At 46.3% G+C, this 22,289-nt stretch overlaps 1 protein-coding gene across 5 annotated transcripts in view; it reads right to left on the bottom strand.

The window, feature by feature from the left end:
- Window positions 1–22,289, bottom strand: part of LPAR3 (lysophosphatidic acid receptor 3) — a 103,900-nt gene that overhangs the window by 56,770 nt on the left and 24,841 nt on the right. The window contains exons 1-2 of one of the 5 annotated variants that reach the window (XM_040470814.1): window positions 9,375–9,537; window positions 8,556–8,656 (exon numbers count right to left, since the gene is read on the bottom strand). The exons of 1 other annotated variant lie outside the window; for it this stretch is intronic. In XM_040470814.1, the coding sequence (XP_040326748.1) occupies window positions 8,556–8,656; window positions 9,375–9,459 (186 nt within the window). In that variant the 5' untranslated portion in view covers window positions 9,460–9,537. Of the gene's footprint in view, window positions 1–8,555; window positions 8,657–9,374; window positions 9,538–19,363; window positions 19,457–19,847; window positions 20,073–22,289 lie in introns of those variants that run through there. 3 more of the 5 variants (XM_040470816.1, XM_040470815.1, XM_040470817.1) reach the window with 3 other exon arrangements.

Below are 22,289 nucleotides of genomic sequence, written 5' to 3' on the forward strand. Positions count from 1 at the left end.
GACTTCATAAAATGATGGCTTAGGAAGTCTATATGTGGAATCCAAATGAAAACTTCATGAGCAAAGCTTTCATTTAGACTCTCCCAAACTTGATTCTCTGAAAAAATGTTCAGCTAGCCCATAATGTGGAAACAATTATGAAAATTAAGACATTTGAAAACCACTCAAGCAGCTTTTATTTCTGGCTACATCTCATAAGACACGGTGCTGCTGGCCTTTTAGCTGGCTTTCAATGATGCTCCCCCTTCCTCCTAGGACACAACAGGGGGCATCCTGAACGAGGTCAGTGGGTGCTGTGCACACTTCCTTTTCCTGAGGCCTGCAAATGTGGAATAGTCCGCTCCCCTCTGGAAACCCCAGCCAGATGGGAGTTGGAGGTTAGGTCAGTTGCTGTGCTAATGGCCAGAAACGAGACCACTTCTGCATAAGCAATCACGTTTGCTCACTGAATTCTTTTTAATAATTCATGTTAATAGTAAAATCAGGATAGCATGGGAGATTTAAGTCCACATGTGATCCCTGAGGTTCATTTTAGCCATTAGTTTCAAAGCCTTTGGACTTTGCTATTCCCTCTGCCCAGAAGCCTCTTCCCCACTTCATTCCTGCTCAAATGTCACTGCATCAGACAGCCCTCCTCTGCCACTCTCTAAAGGAGCACCTCACGCCACCCTGCTGAGCTTTCGCCCCCTGTCCTGCCTCATTCTTCTTTGCAGCATTTCTGACTACCTGTCACCATCTACTGGGGTTATGGTCTACCTCTCATGAGAAGGAAGTCAAGGACATTGTGTTGTTAGGGTGTGTCATCCCCAGTACCTGGAACAGCGCCCAGCACACAGTAGGCACTCAGTAAAACACTTGTTAAACGTAGAACTAAATGCAATCCTTGTGCATACATGTCCGTGTGCCCGTAACTGTTTACCCAATCCGAGCGTTATTACTTTCTTCTTCTGTGTACCCTCTAATTTGGATCTCACAACTCTCTCATTTTCTCCATGGACTTGGCTCCAAGCCCCAGTGGTTGAGAGGTGTGAGGAGTAGAGTTCACCACCCTTGAACAGGGTGGTCTGAAGGGCAGTCCCACAATTGAGACCTCTCCCTTGTGTGTATGGATATCAGAAACTATGACTCCTCTTTGAACATAACTTCAAAAGAGAGGGCAACCCAGGGGCCAAAGCTAGAACAATTTGAGCAACAAAACAAAACAGCATTGGACTATAAACCAGTGTATAAAATAAACACTCTTAATGCATACTGATGTGAGTAAATGACTGAATAACAAATGAAAAAGAGGAGATAAATTTCCCATGCAGAAGAATTCCAAATAAATTATACAGACATTCTACTCTAAAAGAGGGGAACATAACTCCTCCCAGAGGACAGCAGGGAAAGGGCAGGGGGTGGGGAGGGGTGAATCACTTTTCAGTGGAGAAGCTTGACAAATGACTTTACGGAGGTGATCAAGGTCAACAGCCACAGTGATAAGTGATGTTGCCAATCTGTAATCTTGATATATGTTAAGAATGGCACTCTACTGTTCCCCAAACCCACAACTACAGTCTCATCACGAGAAAACTCTCAGACAAATCCCAATTGGGTGACATTCTGCAAAATTCCTGATCAGGACTCCTCAAAAACTGTCAAGGTCAAGAAAAATAAGGAGAATCTGAGAAACTGTCACAGTGAAGACATAAGGAGACATAACATCTAAATACAATACGTGTCTTGGATCCTAGAATGGAAAAGGGACATTAGGGTAAAAACGAAGAAAATCTGAATAAAATACGGACTTAGGTGATAATGCTATATCCATATCGGTTCACTAATTATAACAAATGTACCACATTGACGAGATGCAAATAATAGAAAGAACGGTGTGTGGGAATAGAAGTATAACAAGGGGACTCTATACTATCTGCTCAATGTTTCTGTAAATACAAAAAAGGGAACCTGCCCGGGTAGTTCAGTCAGTTAAGCACCCAACTTCAGTTCAGGTCATGATCTCACGGTCCATGAGTTCAAGCCCAACGTCAGGCTCTGCGCTGACAGCTCAGAGCCTGGAGCCTGTTTCAGAATCTGTGTTTCCCTCTCTCTCTCTCTGCCCCTCCCTCGCTTATGCTCTCTCTCTCTCTCTCTCTCTCAAAAGCAAACATTAAAAAAAATTAAAACACTCACATTTAAAAAATAAAATAGATTTTAAAAAAGAGAGGAGAGGAAGTTATCAACCTCACTACAGTCATTTCAAGATAAATAAAGCTCACGTTTCAACAGTTGCTGTACTCTGTTAGGGTAAAACACACAGAGGAGAAGCAATTTGTTTGAGATTCAATTTAAATGGATACTGTCTGTGACTGAGTATCTCTTAAGAAGGAATAGTAAAGTCGGGCATACAAAATTGTTCTGATTTAGACCCTCTGTCTCCACACAACAAGGCCTCCACAATGCACCCAGTGCCTCTACTGGTGGTAAAGTTCCCAGGCAGTGGCCACACAGAGGAGGGGCAGACACACGCGGGGTGCATTTGGGAAATGACAAACTTCCGTGGCTCCGGTCGGTCGTGCTCGGCCCAGCGGTGGTGACCTGCGGGGGAGAGCTGCAGCTGGAGCCTGGCAGAATAAACATGTCCCTCTGCCACTGCACGCTTCTGAGCCCTTTAGGTAAGGAGGACCGTCTGCTGCATGGCAGCTGGTTCGACCCCTGCTCTCTCTCCCCATCGAGTGGGCGGATTCGTAAGAGGCCACGGTATACACACAGTGCTTCTATCTACGACTTGTTTACTAAACAACCGTGAGTGAATGTATTGTTCCCCAGATGTCGATGATGACTGAAGTCTGTCTTAAACCTCTCGATTAAACAGGAAAGCAAAACATGCAGAACTAAACCAAAGAAGTGACACGTGGGTTTTATGTGATCAGCAGATTCCCTGACTTAACTTGCCCAAATAGAATGTGAATGTTTCATTGTGTTTGCTTTATCTATTATGCAATTTTAGTGCCATCTAATCCACGAGGCTAGAAAGATGACAGACACTTTGTCCTCTGACCCTCTCAAAAGTAAAGACGCTAAGCATAATGCTTAAAATGAATGTTCACACACAATGAACATGTTCTATCACACAGCAAATAATCCTTAGACCGTTATGTAATCACATGCTTTACTGTTTGGAGGAGGAAAGTGCCATAATTTAAAGTGTAGACATTTATAGCTAAAAGAAGTATCTTGTACAAAGAACTCTGTCACTGTGAAAATATATTTTGAGAAACTTCAATGTTCCTGCTTATAGCAAAGACTTTCCACAAGAAGAAAATTAGGTTTCTGAGGGGCGCCTGGGTGGCTCAGTTGGTTAAGCTATCGACTTTGGCTCAGGTCATGATCTCGCAGTTCGTGAGTTTGAGCCCCGTGTCGGGATCTGTGCTGACAGCTCAGAGCCTGGAGCCTGCTTCGGATTCTATGTCTCTCCCTCTCTCTACCCCTCCCCTGACCACGCTCTGTGTCTCTGTCTCTCAATAATAAAAAGATGTTAAAAGAAGAAGGAGAAGGAGAAGGAGAAGAAGGTGATTAGGTTTGTTTAGATGTAAAACCCACAACAGACAAAATTTTGGTCCAAACCATTTGTCTCAACCTAACTGCAATACTGCATTCCCTTGCTCACTCCTTTGCATGGCCCTGTCCCTTGCCTCCAGTCCTAAAATGGATCTTCAAGAGTCTCTTGCTTTATACAGTTTGTTCCAAATACTCCCCCACTGTCACCAGCGATGGGTCCATAGCGATCTGCAGTGTGGCCCCTCTGTGCTTCTGGAGATGACGCCAGCCCAGGTTAGTGCCTGACTGAATTCTAAAACTCTGTATAGAAAGGAAAATCATATTTTCTTTTTTCTTTTTTAATTTTTTTTTCAACGTTTTTTATTTATTTTTGGGACAGAGAGAGACAGAGCATGAACGGGGGAGGGGCAGAGAGAGAGGGAGACACAGAATCGGAAACAGGCTCCAGGCTCCGAGCCATCAGCCCAGAGCCAGACGCGGGGCTCGAACTCCCGGACCGCGAGATCGCGACCTGGCTGAAGTCGGACGCTTAACTGACTGCGCCACCCAGGCGCCCCGAAAATCATATTTTCAAAGCATGTGGCTATAGTAGGTAACAGTTGTTTTAATCAAGGCTTCAGAGGTTCTTTTTTCTTTTTTTTTAATGTTTATTTTTGAGAGAGAGTGCAGGCGGGCTAGGGGCAGAGAGAGAGAGAGAGAGAGAGAGACAGAATCCGAAGCAGGCTCCAGGCTCTGAGCTGTCAGCACAGATCCCGACACAGAGCTCAAACTCATGAGCCCCAACATCATGACCTGAGCCAAAGTTGGACACTTAACCGACTGAGCCACCAGGTGCCCCAAAGCTTCGGAGGTTCTAAAAGAGAGCACCACTACTGCTAAACCAATAAGCCAGAGGGTCTCCTGCAGGGATTCTACGCCCTGGTCAGGGAGCAGCACTCGTCACTCAAGTGGGAATTTCACAGCCCTCCCCATCCTGCCTCCCTCTCCCACCCCGCAGGGCCTGTCTGGTAGTTAGAGCACAAAGGTGGCTGGTCATGGAAATGCATACAAAAAGCATCTGGGCGATATGCCTGATCTCAACCGTGGGCCCCCCTAACCCCCGCTCCAGCCTTCTCCTTGTGCTCTTTACCCTGCAGGACTCCATCAGCAGCTCCCCTGCCCTCCAGCTCCAGCCAACGAAGAGGCACAGCAAGAGACTGTGAGGCTGTGAGGCGGGAGAAGGCAGAGCTGAGACACTGACGGTCCCTGCTCCTTCCCCGCCGGGCTGCCGTGGACTGGCCTGGTTAGCTGCTGTCAGGCAGCCTCCCCCTCCCCTTGGCTTTCAGGTTGAGGAGCCTTGACTGCTCCTTGCTGCTTCCAGCTCTCGGTTGGCACCGCACCATCTCTTGTTGGTTTCCGTGAACTCTGCCCTCTGCCAGTTACCAAGTGACCGTTTCCCCTGTTCCAATTACCAGTGTGACCGTATCATCTGTTTCTTGTGGAACGCTGATGATACAGATGTCATTTAAAGTACACTGTAGCATGACAAAAACAGGTTATTTTCAAGCTTTTAATATGTTATGGAGCTTCTTAAATCTTTTAGTAATATTTAGTAATATTAACATTTCTTAACATTGTGAATCCAACAAACAACTCCCAGAGAAGGAAAGAGGGATAAATCATATTTCCGAGGGCATGGACCAGCATCACAACTCTTTTGATGCCCTCAGTGTCCCATTACATGCACCAGAACCCTACTAAGTTTCTCCACGCATAGGGACTTAATAAACGAGTGATTTACCCACGGCAATAGGGGTTATAAAAAACACAGGTGATGGCACTGGATTCCAGTGGATCCCTGCATTCTGGAGTCTACCTCACCGATGTCCTTCAGTGTAATCCAGGACCCGGCCCAGCTCTACCTGTGTTGCTGGTCTTACACACCATGGAAATAGATGGCATGGATCAGTGTGAAGTTGGGCTAAGGATTAGCCAGGTTTGAAACCAGATGCTGCAGGGAAGGGGATCAGTAGACTTTCCCTTACAATCAGTAGAGGGCAGGGGAGGGTAATGACAACCTGAGCCAAGGGGGCACTGCTGCCTGATGTGAGGCAAAGGCAATGCAGACATACGACAAGGGTGACACATGGGTGGGCACCACCGATCCATCCCCCAGTGGCAGGGCCAGCTGCGGGGAACCCTGGGGAAGTGCTGCTCTCCCAGAATCTCTATGGCCTGCAGCCTTGGTGGAAATGCTACACTGGTAGACGATCTTTACGTGTATTCAGTTTTGAGAGAGAGAAAGAGAGAACAGAGAGGTGGCACAAGCAGGGGAGGGAAGAGAGACACACAGAATTCCAAGCAGGCTCCAGGCTCCGGGCTGTCAGCTCACAGCCTGATGCAGGGCTCGAACTCATAAACTGGGAGACCATGACCTGACCCAAAATTGGGCACTTAACCGACTGAACCACCAGGCGCTCCTGATGATCTTTAGACTCTGGAGACACCAGCCTAACATAGTCCCTGACGAGGCACAGAAGCTTGGAGGCTCAAAAGCACTGAGAGTCGTCCCTATTCTAGAATTCTTCTCCTCTCTCTCGCTCTTCCACCTGCTCCCTCCAATACGAACACAAACACGGCTGGGGGAGATGAGAAGCAATCCTTGCTTCCGGAACCTAAGACAAATCCATACTACTGGAACTTTCCTACACATACAGACTGATTTTCCTGAACTGACTTTTTATTCGCTAGATTCTGACTCCTTTTAGCCACTGTTGGGAAGGACTCCTGGGGTCACACTGTAGGCGTGTCCTCTACCCCAGAGTGAGCCTTTCCCACCAGACAGTGAGCTTCTCAAGGGCTGCAACAGTTTCTTACTTAAATTTGCGCACCGGACGCACAATACAGGGGCATGGAGCAGATACATGTTTGGCTCATGGGTTGGTCAGTTTCAGTCAGCTGGTGGGAAGCAGAGGAGGTGGAAACTTGATCACATTGTGTTGACTAATGCTCGGGAGATACAGGAGTGAAAAGAAAGTACAGGTATTCTCCCAAGAAATTTAGCGGAGAAATACTAGGTACCTCTTCGATGGCATTCAACACACTTCATTACAATTTATTTGTCTTAACGTCACTTCCAAACCTGTTGGGAGCAGAGCTGGTATCCTGCCTCCCTGTTCTTCGAGACGCAAACCAGTATTTGCTTATAATCAGCACAAAATAAAAATGTGTTCAGTTTTACTAACTCCCCAATCCTCTCCTTCCCATCCTCTTTCCCTCTGGTCCACTGTGGAAGTTGACAAATAGTCATCCCCTTCTTGATACTCCCCACCTGAGCCTCTGTGACCCCATTCTTTCCTGGTGTTTTCTCCTAGCCCTCTGTATCGCTGCCCCGTTTTCCCATCAGTCCTGCAGTATACGTACTCCTAGACTTGTTCTCAGCCTCCCCTTCTCTTCCCTTTAAACTTTCTTCCGCCCGAACTACTACTACTTAAATGATCTTCTCTATGTGGATGACTCCTGAACAACAATCTCAAGCCCCGACACCTCTCACACAGTCTCATTCTAAGCTCCCAAACTGCCTTCAAGATAAACAAGAAGAAAGTTGGCATGAAGACAGCACGTATGTAGGTTGGAACTCTCATCTTCCTTTCAGCTCTTGGAGATAACGGGACCACAGTGAAAACTACGGCTGCAAGTTTAAACAGCAGGTTTTTAGTGCCGGGAGACAGAATGATGGTGGTCTCAGGCCTCACAAGTTGTCCGCGGTGCAGCACACAGAAGTTGGCAGAGAGGTTTGTAATCAGACAGACTTTGTCCCACTCACACTGGCCAGGCCCTTGTATGTTCTCTTTCTTGGATGTTTTGCTGAGGCTCAGGGTAGACTAGCGGGGCCACCTTTTCCCTGATGCCCCACTGGGTCCCAACTACTGCAGTGTTCTGGGCTCTCAACTTGCTCCTGCTCCAGCACTTGGGATATAGCCTTGGGGATTCTAACTCGGCTGCAAACCTGAGTCTATGCTGGCTGGGCTTCCCCCAGAGAATGGTTCTCAGCCTCTTCTCCAGCGAACTTCCCCGTATTAACCTTACCATACAGCAGGGCTCTGACCCTCAGGCTGCAAAGAAGGACTGGCTGGACCCTAGATTCCATTTCTAAGAAGTCCTGTTCTGTGTGGTAGGACACTAGACTCATTCTTCTAGCCCCTTTGCCCATAAGTGTATACTGCCCTGAGACTGCTCTCATGACTTTATTTCATTTTTTTAAATTTCTCATTTGAGAGAGAGACAGAGAGAGAGAGAGAGAGAGAGAGAGAGAGAGAGAATGAATCTCAAGCAAGCTCTATGCTCAGTGCAGAGCCTGATGTGGGCTTGATCCCAGAACCCTGGTATCATGATCTGAGCCAGAATCAACAGTTGGTTGCTCAACCGACTGAGCCACCAGGAGCCCATGATGATGATGATGATGATGATGATGATGATGATGATTATTGTTGTATCAGCATTTAGCTTATGTTCTATGGCTCAGACTGCTAAGTCGTTTTCCAGTTGGAAAGAACTCCATTCCCCGCCTCCTTGCAGCCAGGCTGGCCACATGACTAAGTTCTCGCAATGGAATGTGAACTTAAGTGAAGTGAGCTACTTCCAGGTTAGCCCTAAAACATGCCATGTGTGCTCCTCCGTGCTCTTTCACTTTCCTGCAAATGGGAACACAGTCAGCTCTGTGACTCAGCACTAAGCATTCAGACCAGGGCAGAGCGCTAAAGGAGCATGATTCAACAGAGTGCAAAGACAAGTTTCTATCAGTAAGGAGAGAAGTACAGAAATCACAAATAAACACCTGGAAATGTTTACAGCACTTTGACATTACTGTGAAATACAAAGTGCGTGATCAGTGGCTCACAAAACACAACTATTGGTTTCTGCTGTATTGGAAAGAAAGAAAACCAGCCTTTAAACAAAGAGAGTTTGAGAAGCATTGCCCTAGTGGATGGTGGGAAAACAAGAAGAAAGGGACCCTTCAAACCCTAAGCACTCACCTCAGGACTGTCAACAAGAGAGAAAAATAAACTTCTGTCTTCTTCAAGGCACTGTGTATTGGAAACTCTGCCCAAGAAGCCCGCAGCTCTAGGTGAAGGTGCTGGAATGAAATAGAATGTGAACATGCATTGGCTGTTCCTTCCCTGCAGCTTTTAGCAAAGCATTACAAGAAAGAGATGAGCTCAGGCAAGAATTGTTTGTAAGTAGGTGTACAGGAATGGACACCATCTTGAAACTGGGGGATTAGGAAAGTTAACTGCTTCTGTGACCCCAGAGAGCAAAAGATGGTATCACCACTCAGAGCCTTTCTTGAAGGTCTGTCAATAAGATGTTCCAGTGAAGCAAAGGAAGACAGGCCTACAGTAAAGATCAGAGTAAAGGTGCACCATCCTGCCCATGGCTATGTTTTAGAGGATCTCAAGGTAGAGACCAAAGAAGGGGGAAGACAGAGGTGGGCCAAGCACAGAAGGTAGGAAATAAGGCAAGCTTAAGAACCTGGTCAAGAACCAAGCGGATGTGGTAACTGGTTAATGGAATAGACCAGAAAGCCAGGGAACTTTTTAAGGTATTGTATTACCACAGCTGGGCCTGGAAAGGCCCCTGTTCACTCTTCCCCAAGAAGCACACTCTCCCACACCCATTTCAGATACAGCCACAGACGGACAAGGAAGAAACTTCACAGGAAACAAAGTCAAAGTCAGGGTCCTTGTGAGGCCTCTCCTGGAGAGCAAACGCAGGGACCACCCACAGAATTACCCCACTGCCAGGGCAGAGAGCTTTTAATTCCTGCCCAGCACGGCTTCATTCTTTTTATGCACCTGTGATTGCTGCGTGTCTCCTGTTCTTCTGAATGGGAGCTTGTTTTATTTTTAGGTGGTTTTCTTGTCCCTCCTCCTCCATCATATACCAGATGTTGGTCAGTCAGAATAAAGAAAGAAAGGAACATTCTATGACGAGTATATAAAAAACAGAGATTAGATAAGAAAAGGCCACACCAGGGGCGTCTGATAAACTAAACCCTTTCAAGGAAAGCATGGGGGGCCATGTCACATAGGAGGGGCTGGGTAATAATGGGGAAGGAGCGGAAGCTTCAGCATCAGCTGGACCTGAGTCAGATGTAGACTCGTCACACTCACAAATGGCTCTAACCCGGCACACCGATGATGCAGTCAGAGACTTTTCCTTTCTCTACAAAAATGGCACCATAACTACAGTGCCTGTATGGGGTTGGTGAAGGATTAAATTAAAGCAATGTTTACAAAGTGATTGGCAAGATGCCTAGCACATAGGAAGTAATACAATGGCAAACAGTACTTCCTAAGAAAGTCAGATAACTCAAATGTTCTTAAAAAAATCAATGGAATATACAGCCAGCATTCCGGAAGTTTAACTGTTTGTGCTCTAACATCTCAATTTAACAACGAGTGATGACAAAGTCATCCTATATCTACCCTAAAATAACTACAGGCCAGGAACGAAGTTCTCCCTGCCTGAGAATGTGCCCAGTGCTGCGGTGACTAGGCTTCAGGCACTGCCACCTCCTTCTGCTGCTGCCTGAGACAGAGCAGGGAGGCAGGGATGGAAAAGGAGGTAGAGGAGAGAGAGCAGAGACACCACGGTGTGGTAAAAGAACCCAGACTTCACGTCTAGGTTCAAACTCCAGCAGGTGAGCAGGTGAGCAGAGTGGACAAAGAGCGTGGCTCCCATTGCAAACATCATGCTCAGCAGTGGGAAACTGAGAGCCTTTCCTCTAAGATCAGGAACAAGACAAGTAGCCTCTGGCCACTTCTTCTCAACAGAGTACTGGAAGTCACAGCCAGGGCAATTAGGCAAGACAAAGATATGAAAGGCATCCACATGAGAAAAGGGGAGTAAAATTGTGTCCATTCACAGATGACATGATCTTATACACAGAAAACCCTAAAGGTTGCACGCAAACACAAACACACACAAAAATGTCGGGACTAATAAGTGAATTCAGAAAAATTGCAGGATACAAAATTAACACACAAAAATCAATTGCGTTTCTATACACTAACAATGAACAATTCGAAAAGGTAGTTAAGAAAACATTCCCATTTATAACATCAAAAAGAGTAAAATACTGAGCAATAAACTTAACTAAAGAGGTAAAAGACTTACACACTGAAAAGTACAAAACATCAATAAAAGAAATAAGAGACACAAATAAATGGAAAGACATGCTATGTTAACAGAAAGGAAGCCTCAATATTGTCAAAATGTCCATACTATTCAAAGTGATTTAAAGATTCAGAACTATCCCTACCAAAATCTCAGTGGCATTTTTTTTTAAATCCTAAAATTAATATAAAACACAAAGGACCTCAAATAACCAAAACAATCTGGAGAAAGAAGAACAAATTTGGAGGCTGCATACTTTCTGATTTCAAAAAGTATTACCAAGCTATAGTAATTAAAACAGTATGGTACCAGCAAAAAGACAGACATCTAGACCAGCAGAACAAAACAGAGAGCCCAGAAATAAATCCATGCGTGTATGGTCAACTGACCTTCAATAAGGGTGCCAAGAATACACAATGGGGAAAAGACAGTCTCTTCCACAAATGGTGTTGGGGAAACTAGATGTCCACATGCAAAGGAGCATGGCTTCTGGAGCTACATGGCCTGAGTCTGAAGTCTTACTCACCAGCAAGCTAAGTAAGGGATTTCCTCATCTGTAAAATAGGGATAATAATAGTATCTAATTTCTAAGACTGTTGGCAGATTTAAATCTGACACTTAGGATTCATTCCTTTACAGCCATTATCAATAGGGCCTTGGGAAAGTTACTTAACCTCTCTGACCCTCCATTTCCTCTGGTGTAAAGGGGAGACAAGCTCTACCTTGTTGGGCCACTGGGTGATTAGGACAAAGTGAATGAAATAGCCAATGGAAAGACCTCGGCCCACTTCCAGGTCCAGAAGAAGTGTTCAAAGTGAGTTCACATCTCTTCCCATTTGATCCTGTGGTGAGATGGCAGGGTAGCATTCTCCACGTTCCAGAGAAGAAAACTAAAACTGGGACAGACGGATTCTCTCTCACCAGCACTCATCCTTCTGGCCCAGGGTCCTTGGACCACACTGACTAATGGAGCCCTTTTTCGGTTAATTCTATGCCCCCATGAGACATGAAATATTCAGGTTTGCTCTCCATAATGACATTAATGCCTTTTGCAAACATTTACTGATTCTAGAAGAAACAGAATATGATTATGGTAAACAGCAACAAAATTTGTAAGCATACCTCTACTTATAAGTTTTGACAAAAGCTTATGGGAAACAGTCCATACCATGAAATGAAAATGACAGAATAAAACTCTAAATACATAACAAAAAATAGCAATGATTAGTCAGTTTGCCTGTTTCAGAGAAAGTTCAGAAAAAGAAGCAACTGGATTTACCTCTAACACCCTGAATGATCTAACTTAAGAAACACCTTCTCCAACAGCATTGTACTTTCCCCATCAACACAATAGAGTCTACCATTTGAATTAGACCACAGAATTCAATCATCTGACTTCTAAGAAATTAGACTGGAAATTAACTGAGAAAGACCAGTAATGACCTAGTCCTGTGGACATTCATTTTCTTTTCCCTCTGTTAGATAGTCATGGAATTCACACACATGGAGAGTTACAAACATGTAATGGGTAAGTTCCACTGTCCTATCATAGTGAATTCTACCCAACCATTGATTCCTCTCATCCCTGTCCAGTTAACATTTCCTCAGTGTTCATTATATGCAGAAGACAGGCAAAGATGTACAAACACGTACAAGGATGTCAAATGGGAGCGCCTGGGTGGCTCAGTCAGTTAAGCATCTGACTCTTGATTTCAGCTCGGGTCATGATCCCATGGTTCATGAGATCAAGCCCCATATTGGGCTCTGCGCCTGACATGGATCCTGCTTAAGATTCTCTCTCCCTCTCTCTCTCTCTGCCCCTCCCCAACTTGCATGTTCTCTCTCTCTCTCAGAAAATAACTTGAAATTATTTAAAAAGAAAAAACGAGGTCAAATGCCCGCAGGAAGCTCGTAATCTAGAGCAGTGGGTGCCTTAACCAGGGCTAATCCTCCATACACCCCTGCCCCAGGACATCTCCCAATACCTGCAGACATTTACATGGCAGACGCAACTTGGAGTGCTACTAGCATCCAGGGATGCTGCTACACATGCTACAAGGTACAGGACAGCCCCCACAGCAATGAATTGTGCAGCTAAAATGTCAGCGGTGCCAAGGTTGAGAAACCCCAATCTAAAGGGTGAGATGAGAACTGGAAGTGTAGTACTTCCATGAGTTGAATATGGTGTGAGCTCTAACGGAGACAAAAGTGAAGGGCTCTCAGATTGACGTTTAAATAGGCAAACAAAACTCAGTGTTGGCAAAGGTAGAGGGAAAATGGCATCTCCTTAACATACTGGCGAGAATGTAAACTGATCCAACTTCTGGGGAGTGCGATTTGGCAATATGTTATCAAAAGCTTTGTTTGTACTATTTCGATCTTTGCTTTCATTCCCATCTTCTTCACGCTTCCTTTGCTTTCTCTTTTCTCTTCCTTCCCCAGAACTGAGGGGTCAGCTTGTGAGGGAGAATGCAGTAGGATGAGAGGCAGTTTGGGGAGTGGCACCGAGGCACGGGCAACATGTTAGGGAGCAACAGAGACTGGTGAGCAAAGGGGCTGGAGGCTGATAACAAAGCTGCTTAGGCGCATGGGTTAGCAGGCCTGGCAGCCAAGGACAAGAGGCCGTGGGGACAGAGTCAGGCACAGAGGAGGCAGCATGGCCTTTGTGGTTGGGCCATGGGCAACTAAGAGTAAAATGCTATAAAAACAAATAAAATGTAAGTAAAAATAATGAAGATAAGCTTCAGTAGAAGCTAGACACAAGTTTCTAACTGCCAGAGAATATACGTACAAAGATATAAAGGGGTAAAAGTAGAAAGATCCCTGGGTGTTGGATTGGAGTTGGAGTATTTGTTATGAATTCATGATTTTATAACATATGGCCTAATGTAGACAAACTGACGAATGTATATGCGTGCATATGTATATACATATATTCCCTAGCTCCGTCCAAGAGGTCTAAAACAATGACACTCCAGTAACAGTGGGCACATCAATCGTCCGTATCTTAGTTTCTAAATACCATTCTTTACCAAAAGGGAGGCTAACTAGGTCAGGGAAAGCACAAAGTAAGCCTGGAATATCTTGTGGTACCAGAACATTTTAAAATGCTCAGTGAGGGGCGCCTGGGTGGCGCAGTCGGTTAAGCATCCGACTTCAGCCAGGTCACGATCTCGCAGTCCGGGAGTTCGAGCCCCGCGTCAGGCTCTGGGCTGATGGCTCAGAGCCTGGAGCCTGTTTCCGATTCTGTGTCTCCCTCTCTCTCTGCCCCTCCCCCGTTCATGCTCTGTCTCTCTCTGTCCCAAAAATAAATAAATGTTGAAAAAAAAAAATTAAAATGCTCGGTGAATAATGGGGAGATCAAAAGGACACAGGAGCCAGCTTCGAGGGGCTTCCACTGGTCAAATGAGGACCATTTGAGCATCAAAATAAATAATGATGGTAACAGATTTCAACATTTTGGATACAGAAGGAATCCATGAACGCTTTCTAACATAAATGAGTAAATACAGGAGGGAGAAAGAAAATTCTTCCTTACAGTATAATGCCAATGAATAAACGTGGGAGTGATGGAAATACAGAATCACCATGTGGCAACTTTCACAGAGGTGGCTGATTCAGGCAGAAGTCATCAATGACCGGTTATGCCGTAGGTGGAGGTTTAATGAGGAACAGGCTATTAACATAACCTCAGAGTACTTCCCCACAAACACCAATAAATCTCAAAGAAAGAAGTGGTGAATTTAAGGCGAGGAGAGCAGGCAGACACCAACATAAGCAGGTGCTCAAGGCCAAAATTCCAGCAGCGAGAGTTTGACATGGTGTACCTTCCTTTTTTTTTTTTCCTTTATTTATTTTTGAGCGGCAGAGAGAGAACGAGCAGGGAAGAACACAGAGAGGGAGGGAGGGAGGGAGGAAGAGAGGGAGGGAGAAAGAGAGAGAATCCCAAGTAGGTTCCGCACCATCAGCACAGAGCGCGATGCAGGGCTCAAACCCACGAACTGTGAGATCATGACCTGAGGGAAGTCAGAAACTTAACCGACTGAGCCACCCGGGTGCCCCAACATTGTGTCCCTAATGTGATAAACCAAGAAGAGCAAAGTCCTGCCAAGGTCACATGACCTGAGTCTGGTTCTGAAGAAACACGTGCTAGACCCAGCTGGAGAATCATCCTACAGCATGTAAGACCTGTACAAATGCAAGGATCTTAGGAACAGATTAAGTCTGAGGAACTATTCCAGAGGAGACATGACAAATAAATGTAATGTGTATCCTGGATAAAGCAAGAAAAGAGTGATCTGGGGGATGGCTGAAGAAATATGAGTGGGCTCTGTAGACTGGATGGTAGAGTTGTACCGACATCAATTTCCTGATTTGGTGTTACAATGATTAATTTTGCGTGTCACCATAACTGGGTTAAGGGATGCACAGATAGCTGATAAAATATTACCTGAGTGTGTCCCTGAGGGTGTTTCCGGAAGAGATTAGCACTTGAATTGGTGAACTAAAGATCGCCATCACCCAACGTGAGTAGATGTCATCTTCCACTGACAGAAGAAGGGGGAATCTTCCCTGTTGCTTGAACTGGGATTTATATCTTCTCCTGTCCGTGGACATCAGTGCTTCTGATTCTCAGGCCTTCAGACTCAGACTGAGTTACACGACCAGCTTTCCTGGTTCTCCAGATTGCAGATGGCACGTTATGGGACTTTTCGGCCTCTAGGACCCTATGAGCCAATTCTTATAATAAACATCCTCACTTACATCTATTTATATCCTATTGGTTCTGTTTCTTTCGAGAACTCTAACCAATTCAAATGCCATGGGGATATAGGATATGATTATACTTATTTTCTCTTTGTCAGACCCATGTGACCCCAGGGAAAGGGCCCCCATTCAAAAGACTAACCTACTAAAAATCAACCAGGGCAGGAGGCATGTGAGTCAGTGAGTTCTATAAGTGGTCTCTTGTTTTGGTCTTCAATAACCAGTTACCGGCAAGGGCTTAACTTTGGATTTCTTTAGCTCTCCTTGGGGAGTGAATGCCTCTGACTGACTCCACTGCCCACCTTTGACTTAGATGATCTGAGTCGATCTGGGAGCAGTTCCAGAATTTCTGTAGAGGAGGGGCTTTGGGGCAGCTTATCTGTAACGGGAGACCAAGGAAGCCTCAAAGCTTCATTTACAAAGCAAGCACATTGCTTTTGTGTAGATTGCTTGTTTGTTTGGAGGGCCTTTGGGCAAACGGGTGGCACTTACACAGAGACTAAGGTGCCCTCCAACCCAGCCCTGCTACCTGCCAAGCCATCCCTGATGATGTCACAGAATCTGCACAGGGCTAAGTCAAGGCCAGGGCCAGGAGCACCTCCTGGAGGTGAAGACACAGGACTAGTTGATGAGTATTTAAGGGGGCTGACTAACATCTTTAGAAAGGGGTGGGGCAGGCTGTACTGGGCAAGTTGTTTTCCAGAGTGACACCTAGTCTGGCCCAGCCTAAGGTGTATGAATGATTCACACCTAAGGAGAGGAGGCAAGGTCCATGGGAGCTGGGTGATGTCAGGGGTCACAGGCAAGGAAGGAGTTGAATGTACCAGGCGGCAGGACAGGAGGAGAGGGGTCAAGTGCTGCAGAGGCAGGGCCAGCAGATGAAGGGAGAAGAGGAATAAGGAGAAGGACATCAGCCTCAAGAGTGAAGAGGGATAGGCGCAATCCAGGAAATCAGGATCTTCCTTTCGTTGGGTACTACTGGCCTGGCCCACCAGGCAGATCAGGCAGAGCACAACACATCTTTCAGAATGAATTCAATAATTAGCTTGTCTGTGGGGTGGAAATGCCTTGAGTTGGTTCAGTGCTTTGCAGAGCGAACCGTAGAGACCTAAGTTAGCAAGAAGGCACATGCCAGTGAGGATGGCATCAGGCACCCCAAGTCCATGTCTGGTGATTGCGTGGCCATGCTCTTCTGACTCACTGGCTGGTTAGCTAGCTCTGTGTTTTTGTCTACCAAGAACTGAGATGAGCAGACCGTACAGGTAATACTAAGAGGGAATTACTGCTTCTTCGGAACTTTGCCCTGTGCCTTCGATCACACAGTGTTAGGTCATCTCAGTCCTGAAATTTGTGTTCCCCATAGCACAGTTTCGCAACCTCTGGCAGGATTTCCTCCGTGAAGTCTCATTCGACGTGGGAGGGCAGGAGAGAAGGCTCCGGAGGGACTGCAGCAATGAACACTTAGCACACCCAACACCCGTATGGAGACCCTACCACCCCCATGCAGCCTGCCTAGGGTGTCCCACATCTGGAAGCCCTGCCTCTTTAATTCCAACGTTTATGTGGTCCTCACAGGCACGAAGCTCTTTCACAGAGACGACTTAACGGCACCCACAACACAAGTACGTAGGTAGAAAAGGAATTATTATCCCTGTTATGTAAATGAGAAAACTGATTCAAGGATGACAGGCGATTTATCCAAGGTCACAAGACCTCACAAAGCGGAGCTGGGACTAGAGCCAAACCCATGTTCTCCAACTGCCTAACTCGGTCAACTCTCAGGGCTTCTGCAGACAGCACCCCGCCCCTCACCTCCACCTCTCCCATCCTTGGCAGGACTAAGTTCCAGGGGACTCCTCCACATACATGCAGAATCCAGGATGAGGAACAAATGATCAGCAAGGCCAAAGAGGAGGAGGCTCAGTGCCTGCAGGAGGAATGATGGAAAGAAGAACAAAGGACCCAGGAAGGAAGGAAGCAAGCAAGGAAGTGGGTGGAACATCTCTAAGTCACCTACAGCTCGGGAATCTCTGGTGGCACTCTCGCCAGAACAACATGCGTTTGCACCCATGTTTAGACAGATATCAGTCCTGGAGGAAAAGATGGCAACCAGCATTTAAGGAGCACTTCCTGTATATCAGGCACTCTGCTGAGTGCTTTCTCTTCTAATTTTCGCAGGTGGACATAATCTTCACCTTTACAGACAAGGAAATTAAGGCTTAGAGAAGTGAAGCAAGTATCCAAGGTCACAAAGCCTGGCCAGGAACAAAGGCTGGTCTGACGGCAAAGCCCTGCTCCCTTCCTTACACCACATTAATAATGCCTTGGGCCCCCGGCTCTGCCATTTAGAAGCTTGCAATCAGACTTAACCACTCTGTTGGGTATAATCACAGACCAGAAAGCATTCTGAACTAATGTACACTCCAAGGAGAATGGCTAATAGGTAATTTGAGTTATAGCAATTCCCATTTGGGTTACAGCAATTCCCCCTGCCCCACCCCAAAGAAATAAGAGGTTGGACTTAAGTTATGGTGATTTCTGCCCCCTCATCAAAAAGATGGAAAACATGGGGGCAAAGCAGTCAGCCTTGGGCATGTGTGCAAGACTTTGAGCAGGATGTGCCTCGACTGCTGCCTGGCTACACTTCTGTGTGCATTCGTCCTGTGTGTGGGTTTTGGAAAAACGAGGGAAAGCATGAACACGTTATAGACGCTCAGATAGGTTCATGACAAAAACAATCACGTGTTTCTAGGTCTTCTGAGATCAGTCTTCATTCATAGAAACCACAGGCATATCTGTTCTACCAAACATCCTATGCAACAACCAGATACCTAAAATCAATCTGCCGTAACACACAGGGGCTGGTATCTGATTTATGCATTTGTCAGATTTAGAAGACAGGATGTGTCATTTATATTTAAATCAAAGGCACAAAGTTTTAAATGTGAAAGGTGAAAAAAGAAAACAAAAAATGTGCCCAAATGATCTACTTTTCTAGTTACGCAGTAGTGACGGTCAATAGAAGATATGGCCAGCAGCTTAGAAGTCCAGATCTAACATGTCCTAGTACACGATACTAGCTCCATACAGTCTCAAGGCTCAAGAGACAACTCTGGAAGCTTATCTCAAGTACATAAACCTCACTGGCAGGATTTGTTTGCTGGTCTTTTTAGAATGGTCCTGTTTGTTTAGATAAGCATGATGTTAACAGAGCCAAAGTTGTGTGTTTCTAACTGTATAACTTCTAGTTGAAAAAATTCTAACTCACTGGGCTCAGACCACACAAAATTGGGTCCCAAGTTTCAGGGAAAGCAGGGTTAGCAACTACTGATAGATCGTTCACCAGAAAGTGCAACAACTCTCCTTAACAATAAAAAAGTCCATGCATTGATGAAACGCCATGCAATGCAGAGACTAATAACTCGCTGGTAAAGAAGAGATCATCTGTTTGTAGCTGGCATTTACTTCATCATCCGACTCATTAAAAAAAAAAACAACAACATAAGTAGTTACCCTAAGAAGCTAAGTGGCCCTTAACATTCCAAGACCAGGTAACACTCTGGGCAGCAAAGGAGTGAGGAGGGAGAAATGTGTTGCAATGACAGTAACAAATGACAGGGACATATTCTGTGGAAATTACTCAGTTAAAAATTGCTTTTGAGGCCCGTTTTAATGATTACCTTTATAAGACTAAATTGTGTGCCAATATTCAGTCACTACTCCAATTACAAGTTGAGAAACTTCTAAGCAATTTTGGGTAGTCACAACTTGCTCAGGGAAAGCAATAAAGCAACACTGCTACAGAACAAAGCACTTTTGTCTTCCGTTGGTGAGGGGGATCACGGGGACCTTCATTAACTCACCAAGCACCCCCCCCCACACCCCTCCCCACCGTTACCAGTTTGTTAATAGTAACGATTGCACGAATCTTCATGCCTTGCAGACTTCGAGCTTTATCCTGCCACACCGTCGTCCCGGGCGTTAACCCGAGGCTGAAAAAGGTTAAATCCCTGGGCTCCACGGGAAAAACTCAGTTCACCATCAAGGGCTGTGAGGCCGGGCTTGGAAAAGCAGCACCTGTGCCAAGGCAGAGCGAAGCCTGTGTCGCGCTCCCGGCGCCCAGCCCACCAGCCCACAGCACATGCAACGCGGATCCTGCATCCCGGTTGCTTTTCACCCCCAAGACAAAAAGTGGGGGCGGGCAAGATGCGCCACCCGGAGTTTGTCCCAGGTGCTTGGAGTAGGTTCGGGACCCGGCTGGACGCCAGGCAAACCCGAAAAGCCGCGTGCCGGGCCCGCCGGAGGTGCGCCTCGGCCTCCCCAAGCGCGCCCCGGCCGCCCCGGCTCCGGGAACCCTCCCCGCGCCCGGCGCCCGCACTCACCGCTCACGCTCGCCCGCCGCCGAGCCCGGGAGCGGGGGCCCTTGCGGCTGCTGCATGCCCTCGGGGCCGAGCGCAACGAGGCGACCGGGTGCCGGGCTCCGGCCGGGAGCGGGAAGCAGTGAAGGTTTAGACGGGCCGGCCGCGGCGCCCCTCCTCTCCAGCGGCAGCTGCTACACGCCCGGAGCCCGAGGAAAGTTTGGCGGAGCGAGGGGTGGCGCCGAGGGGGCGGAGGGGCCGCGTCCCCGCCCTGCCCCGTCCTGCCCCCGGCGTCCGACTGTTCCCACGAGAGAGCGCCCCCCACCGGCGAGGCACGGATCGGCGCACAGGGACTCTCCTACAGATGCCCTCCTGCCTGGGACTGGTCCCCAGGAGGGTGGCCGGCCTGGAGGAGTGATGGTGCCCACTAGAAGTCCGCTAGGACCCACAGGGCTTACAGAGCCATACCTCGGAGCCCGGTATTAAAGCGCTGTCCCTCTGTCTCTCCTCGCTCGTCGGGGAGAGATATGTTTGGAGTGGCTCTGGGTAAGTGCAGCCCACACCCACCTTCCCAGGGGAGGCAGGCTCACTGCGGCCAAATGCTTGCTCTAAAACTTGAACCTCAAAGCTACCCCAGGGTGCGGGCAACCCCCAGAGGCCCAGGATGTTCGTGTGCATCTGGCCTGGAGCCTTTCCTAGCCACCTTTTTGTTGAAACAGGAAATTAAAAACAACAACAACAACAACAACAACTTAAAGTTCTTATAAGAGGCTTCTTAACCTCCTGGGGTAAATAGTCCTGGGTACTTTGTTTTTCAAAGCTGAAATGTAAAGCCACCACTGACCCACCTTTGGTAAAGAAAGATGCAAAGTAAAACAATGTCCTCAAGACTTTGTTCTCTCTGCACTCTGCAAAGTAAAACAAAGTCACAGACTTGCTGAAAGTTGGACCTTCCTGGTGACCTCACCAGAGAGAAATACTGTGAGATCCTTCCTACTCATGCTTCAGAACCTTGGGAAACACTGACAGCATGTGCCCAGATATCTTCTTGTAGCCCTTGGCCATTCATTCATTCGTTGTTCATTCAACGTTGATATTGGGACTTCCTGTATGTCAACTAGGAACCATATCCTAGAAGACAAACTATATGGTAACCTGCTCCCTACCATCAAAGAAATTCTTTCTCTGAAGATAATGTTTTGTTTGTTATGGGATGAACCTCATCCCATAGGGCATGACATCCTCTGTACCTCAAATCTTCACAGGGATATGGCTAAATTTTGGTTGACATGTGCAGAGTACTGTTGCTTCACTTGGGTGTTCAGAAAATTCCTGTGTTGCCTTGCAGATGAATAGTTTGGGGGGGGGGTTCAACTTGCAAAGCTAGTGTTAAGAAAGATCCTGTTTACTGGAATAAGCAAAAACGTGGCAGATGATATATGAGAACAAGGTCAGGGGAGTGAACAGCTCAACTCCAACAGCACAGAGCTGAAAGGGCAACCACCAGCACCTAGTAAATGCTAATGTGTCGCGTGTTGAGTGAGTAAGCCGTTGTAACCCTAAACTGGCAACTGTAAACACCAGTTAAAGCCTTCTTTTACTGGAAATTTTTTCCAAGTTCCAAACAATTTAATTAGCAAAGGCACCGGGGAAACACAAATTATGTTGTAACTTGGGAACTTCCTGAACTTGAGCATTGGAAAGGAGAACAGGGATTCTGTAAAGCCATATGTGATTACCTTTAATGCATGAGTCCTAAAAAAAAAAAAAAGACAAAAAAAAAAAAAAAAAAGAAAAAAAAAAAGGAGAAGGGATTATGGTTATCTGTTTTTTTAAAAAAAACCAGAAATACTTTATAGAGATATTTTTTTTTTTTTTTTTTTTTTTTTTTTTTTTTTTACAAATGTGGGTCAGGTCTGAGGGGAAGGCAAGAAAGTGAGCCAGAAAAGAAATGCAGAGGGAAAGAGGCTGGGAGAACATCCAGCTTGTAGACCTATGGGCAGGAACAGGACAAAAAGGGGACAAGAGGCAAAGGACAAGTAAAAAGAGACGTGTGGCCCCAAATTCTCATTTTTAGAAAGAAGCCAGAACCTTCTTTAAGTCTTTGTAGGGTCTATGATATCTCACTTCTCTACCAAAGTGTTTTTATTAGTAAAACTAAAGCTGACATCAAAAATGACAAACGTCAAGCCTGAGGGTGTACTTAGCCTTAAAGATCACAGGCTAGGAAGTCATTCAAAACTTTTTCAACAAACATTTGCTGATCAGCTTCCTATGTTCAGAGTGTTGTGTTTTGTGTTCCTGGAGATACAAAAATGTATAACATTGTTTCTATAAGGGGAAGAGAGGTGCACTTCACAGTGCTTGATGGAAAGGAATTGTGATGGCTGAAGGAGCAATTATTGCCTTGGAGAAGCTACGTCCACCAGCGTCTCCTTGGCAGGGAATAAATGCTGCAAAATGAAT

This window comes from Herpailurus yagouaroundi, unplaced genomic scaffold (genome assembly GCF_014898765.1).
Source record: "Herpailurus yagouaroundi ecotype Mexico unplaced genomic scaffold, PumYag 77, whole genome shotgun sequence".
Classification (NCBI taxonomy): domain Eukaryota; kingdom Metazoa; phylum Chordata; class Mammalia; order Carnivora; family Felidae; genus Herpailurus; species Herpailurus yagouaroundi.